Source organism: Cucurbita pepo, chromosome 1 (genome assembly GCF_057944985.1).
Source record: "Cucurbita pepo subsp. pepo isolate OVF chromosome 1, ASM5794498v1, whole genome shotgun sequence".
Lineage (NCBI taxonomy): Eukaryota > Viridiplantae > Streptophyta > Magnoliopsida > Cucurbitales > Cucurbitaceae > Cucurbita > Cucurbita pepo.
Genome location: NC_141798.1, coordinates 14,804,595 through 14,810,594, shown reverse-complemented (window position 1 = coordinate 14,810,594; position 6,000 = coordinate 14,804,595). Strand labels below are relative to the sequence as shown.

The window sequence follows — 6,000 nt, the reverse complement described above, 5'->3', positions numbered from 1 at the left end:
ATGGCCACGCAACCAGCCAACGCGGTGGCCACGCAACTAGCCAACCCGGTGGCCCCGCAACCAGTGGATGCGGTAGCTATCCAACCGGTGAACAACCCGCACCCGGATAGGGGTGCGAGTTGGTTAAAGGATTTCAGGCGGTATAACCCCCGTCCTTTTGTCGGTTCAAAGGAAGATCCCACAGCGGCTCAGACGTGGATCGCAAACATGGAAATGACCATTGAATCAATGAGATGCCCTGATGAACATAAGGTGGCATGTGCGACATACGTGTTACAAAAAGATGTAGAAGTGTGGTGGTCGGATAATAAACAGAGAATCAACCCGGGCGGGGGAATTACAACGTGGGAGACCTTTAAGGAAGCCTTTCTAAAATACTATTATCCAAAGGAAACCCGTATAAAGAAACAGCAAGAGTTTAACCACTTAACCCAAGATGATCGTACGGTGGATCAGTACGATCAGGACTTCATGAGATTGAGAAGGTTTGCACCGTCATTAGCTGACACTGGAAGAGACAGACAGAAAAATTTGTGTTGGGATTGAACCTGAAAACCCGCCGCATGTTAGAGGCCTTTAACCCAAAAACCTATGAAGAGGCCCTAAGGACGGCCAAGGCCGTAGAGGAACCCCCAGAGGAAAAGAAAACGGAGCCAACGGTCGTCACAGGGAGGAAACGTCCTGTCGAGGTCGATACCACAGAATTCCAACCACCGTCCCAGAGACCTCGATATCAGAGTAGGCCATCTGCTCCACCCCCAATAGACCGATACCTAGCAATGGAGAAGCCCCTGTGCCGTAACTGTGGAAAACAACATGTTGGGAGATGTTTGGCGGGCTCAGGTATGTGTTATATCTTTGGTCATGCAGGTCATGTGGCCAGAACTTGCCCTACAAAGAGACCGGGAAATCCAAGGGAACCCCCCTTAGAGGACCGGTCATCCGAAAGCCCACCATACAAACCCGTCCACAGACCAGGGCATATGTAACGACCAGTAAAGAGGCGGGGACATCTAGCACCGTGGTGACAGGTACACTTTATATACTAGGACACTTTGCGTTGACATTGTTTGATTCTGGTTCTACCCATTCCTTTGTTGCTTTACCATTTGTTAAACAAGCAGGGTTCATAGTAGAACCCTTAATGCATGCATTGTCGGTCGGTACCCCAGCAGGGGTAGACTTAGTTACGAAAAATAGAGTAAACGACAGACAAGTGGTAATAGCTGGACAAACCATCCACGTAGACTTAAAGGTAGTGGATATGACGGATTTTGACGTCATACTAGGAATGGACCGGTTAGCCAAAAACTTTGCTAGCATAGACTGCCATAAGAAGGAGGTGATATTCACACCTCCCAACGAACTTACCTTTAAGTTTAAAGGAACCTCCTCAGGTACCACCCCAAAAATAATATCGATGATGAAAGCTAGACGCCTGATACAACAAGGGGGGTGGGCATTTCTAGTCTGTGCAGTAAATACAAAAGGAAAGGAAAAACCCATAGATACAGTACCCATAGTAAACGAATTTATGGATGTCTTCCCGGAGGACCTCTCGAGAATTCCTCCATTGCGAGAGGTAGACTTTGGAATAGATCAGGAACCAGGAACGGGACCCATCTCTAAGGCCCCGTACCGCATGGCACCAGCAGAACTAAAAGAACTTAAAACACAAGCAAGACCTGCTAGATAAGGGCTTCATTCACCTAGCGTGTCCCCTTGGGGTGCGCCAGTGTTTGTTTGTTAAAAAGAAAGACGGCTCAATGCGTTTATGCATTGATTATAGGGAATTAAACAAGAGGACGGTAAAGAACAAATACCCGTTATCCCGTATTGAGGACCTATTTGACCAACTACGTAGGGCGACAGTTTTTTCTAAAATAGATCTTCGATCAGGATACCATCAAATTAAGATTAAAAATGAAGACATACCGAAAACAGCCTTTCGAACTAGATATGGCCACTACGAGTTTGTGGTGATGTCTTTTGGTCTCACCAATGCCCCAGCGGTATTTGTGGAACTAATGAACCGAGTATTTAAGGAGTGCTTAGACTCATTTGTGAGTGTTCATAGACGATATCCTGATATACTCGAAAACAGACCTAGAACACCAAGAGCACCTTCGCAAAGCCTTAACTATCCTAAGGGAGAACAAGCTGTATGCCAAATTCAAGTGTGAATTTTGGCTACGACAGGTTTCGTTTCTAGGGCACGTAGTGTCTAAAGACAAAATCTTCGTAGATCCCAATAAGATAGAAGCGGTCACGAAATAGAAACGCCCAACAACGGTCATCGAGATACGAAGTTTCTTGGGATTGGCGGGCTACTATCGAAGGTTTGTCCAGGACTTCGCTAGAATAGTCACGCCTCTCACCCAATTGACAAAAAAAGGTGTACCTTTTGTTTGGAACGATACTTGTGAGGCCAGCTTTCAAGAACTAAAACAAAGACTAGTATCCACCCTAGTGCTCACAGTTCCAGAAAGTTTTGTGGGATATGTGATTTACAGTGACGCATCCAAAAAGGGATTAGGTTGTGTACTGATGCAACACGGCAAGGTGGTTGCGTATGAGTCACGCCAACTAAAAGATTACGAGAAAAACTATCCTACACATGATTTGGAGCTGGTAGCAGTAGTGTTCGCGTTAAAAATTTGGCGACACTACCTGTATGGCGAAAAGACCCAGATCTACACGGACCACAAAAGCCTAAAATATTTGTTCACACAAAAAGAATTGAACATGAGGCAACGTAGATGATTAGAGCTGGTAAAAGATTACGACATAGACATCCAGTACCACCATGGAAAAGCAAACGTAGTCGCTGATGCACTGAGTCGAAAAGCAGTACACTCATCGGCCCTCATCACTAGGGAGCCACGAGTGCGAACTGATTTCGAACGGGCTGATATAGCGGTAGTAACCAAAGAAGTTGCAGCCCAAATAGCCCGACTGACAGTGCGCCCCACGCTCAGACAAAGGATCATAGACTCACAACGTGGGGATCCAAGCCTAAGTAAAATCCTAGACCAATTGGAAGTAGGCCCAGTGGACGGATTCTCTAAGTCAACAGATGACAGATTATTATACCAAGGGCGTTTATGTGTCCCACCCATGAGCGAAATAAAGAATGAAATCCTAACTGAGGCACACAACTCAACCTTCTCGATACATCTAGGTGGAATAAAGATGTATCAAGACTTGAAACAACACTTCTGGTGGCGAAGTATGAAAAAGGATATCGCGGAGTACGTGAGTAAGTGTTTGGTGTGCCAACAAATAAAAGCCCCTAGGCAGAAAATCGGCGGGCTACTACAACCTCTAAGTATACCGGAATGGAAATGGGAAAACATTGTCATGGATTTCATAGTAGGCCTACCCAAAACATTAAAGGGCTATACGGTAATCTGGGTGGTCGTGGATCGTCTGACAAAGTCAGCTCACTTCCTACCGGGTAAGGCAACATATACAGTAGACAATTGGCCCAACTGTATGTTAAAGAAATTGTGAGGTTGCATGGAGTACCGGTGTCAATTGTGTCGGATCGGGACCCGCATTTTACGTCGGCCTTTTGGCGCGGACTCCAAAAAGTGATGGGTACCCGCCTCGACTTTAACATCGCCTTCCCCCCACAAATGGATGGCCAAACGGAACGATTAACCCAAATTCTGGAAGACATGCTTCGGGCATGCGTTATGGATTTCACAGGGAGTTGGGACACCAAACTGCACTTAATGGAATTTTCTTACAATAACAGCTTCCAAGCAACCATCGGGATAGCACCCTTTGAAGCGTTGTATGGAAAACGATGTAGATCCCTATTGTGCTGGGACGAAGTAAGAGAACGAGAACTAGTAGGACCCGAGCTGGTCCGCGTCACCAACGAGGCAATATAGAAAATTAGAGTAAGAATGTGTACCGCACAGAGTAGGCAAAAGAGCTACGCCAACGTTAGGCGTAGAAATTTAGAGTTCGAAGAGGGGGACCCAGTGTTCCTAAAAGTAGCTCCCATGAAAGGTATTCTAAGATTCGGACGCAAGGGGAAGCTCAGCCCCCGATTCATTGGACCGTTCGAAATTTTAGAAAGAGTAGGTTCGGTAGCTTACAAACTAGCTTTACCACCTTCACTTTCAAGCGTACACAATGTATTCCATGTGTCCATGTTAAGGAAATATATTGCAGACTCGACGCACGTAATAGACTACAAACCTCTCGAAATCGAGAAAAATTTAAGTTACCTGGAGAAACTGATTAAAATTCTAGCTCGAGAGGTGAAAGCCTTACGTAATAGGAATATAGGTTTCGTTAAGGTATTGTGGCGTAACCACCAAGTCGAGGAAGCCACGTGGGAACGAGAGGAGGAAATAAAGGAAAAATATCCCGAGTTGATCCACGAGTTCGAGACTTTCGAGGACGAAAGTTCTTTTTAGGGGTAGGTAATGTAACGGAACCCAAAAAAAAAAAAAAAAAAAAGTGAGGGTCGTCGGCAGAGCCGAAAACTCCAGCGAACACCGGAGTTTTCGCTCGCACACGACCCACAAAGGGCGGCCGAGGGCTGGGATGCCACATATCGCGTCCCCGACCTTCAGCCACCCTGGGAGAACCTACAAAGAAACGAAAACAGTGAAAAGAAAACGGAAAACAGACGGAACTCCGGCGAAGCCGAACCATACGAATCGACGTCAAAACTCCCATTTTACACCAAAAAAGTAATCCCAAAACCCTTTACACACCTCAGGAGTAGGTTTTAGACGAGTCCCTTACACTGAACACCGTCGGCAAGGAAGACGGAATGGCGGACTTCCGAGCTTCTCCAGATCCGGGAGTGTGAGGTCCTTACCAACGAAATCTGTACCAAAAACAGGGTTAGGGTGAAGAATAATCTCGGGAACGGAGGAAAAAAGAGAGAAAAAGGACGTCGAGACGACGTTGTCGAGGAGAGAGAGAGGTCGCCGGAAAAGTGCGCAGGCAGTCGGGCGAAGAGGACGAAGTCCGACCCGAGAGCCGGATCTGGCAACCCGAATTGAACCCCATTCCTTCGGTCGGCCCAAAATCGACGATTCCCGCGGCCCAAACACCCCGACCCTTCATCCGCGAAACTGGCCCATCACCGCGCACGACCCGTCACCCGCGTTCGTCCCGAGACCCGCGAGCGATCCGTTAACTTGCGCCTCGACCCGAGACTCCTGCACACGCGTCGCTCTCTGATTGTGCCACGTGGCACGTCTGCAGCGCGGCTCCTCTTGGCTCCGGCGGCTTATTCGGCTCGGGAAACCTGTTTCCAGCCCGTTTGACACCGTTTTGATCCTCCCGGACCTGGTTTTGGCCTGTTTAAGGTAAGGTCGTATTTCACAAATTCCAGTTGGGAATTTATTATTATTTGTGAAATACTAACGAAAGTGACTAATGAACCAATAGGAACCAACCACCAACGGAAGCATAGAACGTCCACGAGGAGCTAGGAACTTACGTTATATTCTAGGGAGTACTTCGGCTAAGGCCTACCAAGTAAGTGACTCACCCGTCGTAGGTTACGCGTTAATTGCTGTATGTTGGCACGTGCCCGTGGATATGCACGTGTCATTATATTGTATGCTAGCTTAATGTGCTTAAGTACGAAATCATGTGAACGTGAATGTATGTTATGTATGTTGCTTGGTTGATGTGATATGTTATGCATGTGACGATGTGTGACCCTTGTACGATTATGGCTTGTTTGTATGAATATTTGAATGTAACTGTATGAATTGTATGACATGAAATACGGTAAATTGCATGAAACATAACCCCGCTAGGAATATGTATGATACATAACGAAATGAGAATGAGAATGACATGTAAGCATGAAAACGTGACACGGGGTTATGTTCATTAATGATAACTGTAGGACTAGTGGGACCTCATGCATATTATGTGTTCATGCATTTAGGGGGATACCCCTATCCCATCACGAGGGTACGGACGCGTACATCCAATGGCAGGACAACGATCGTTATG

General features: G+C 46.6%; 1 protein-coding gene across 1 annotated transcript; it reads left to right on the top strand.

Annotated features, from left to right (window-relative positions):
- On the top strand, positions 1-1,696 carry LOC111799848 (uncharacterized). The gene is made up of 2 exons (XM_087126136.1): positions 1-485; positions 871-1,696. The coding sequence occupies exons 1-2, from the start codon at positions 1-3 to the stop codon at positions 1,694-1,696; spliced, it is 1,311 nt and encodes a 436-aa protein (XP_086982262.1).
- Positions 1,697-6,000: the final 4,304 nt, after the last annotated feature.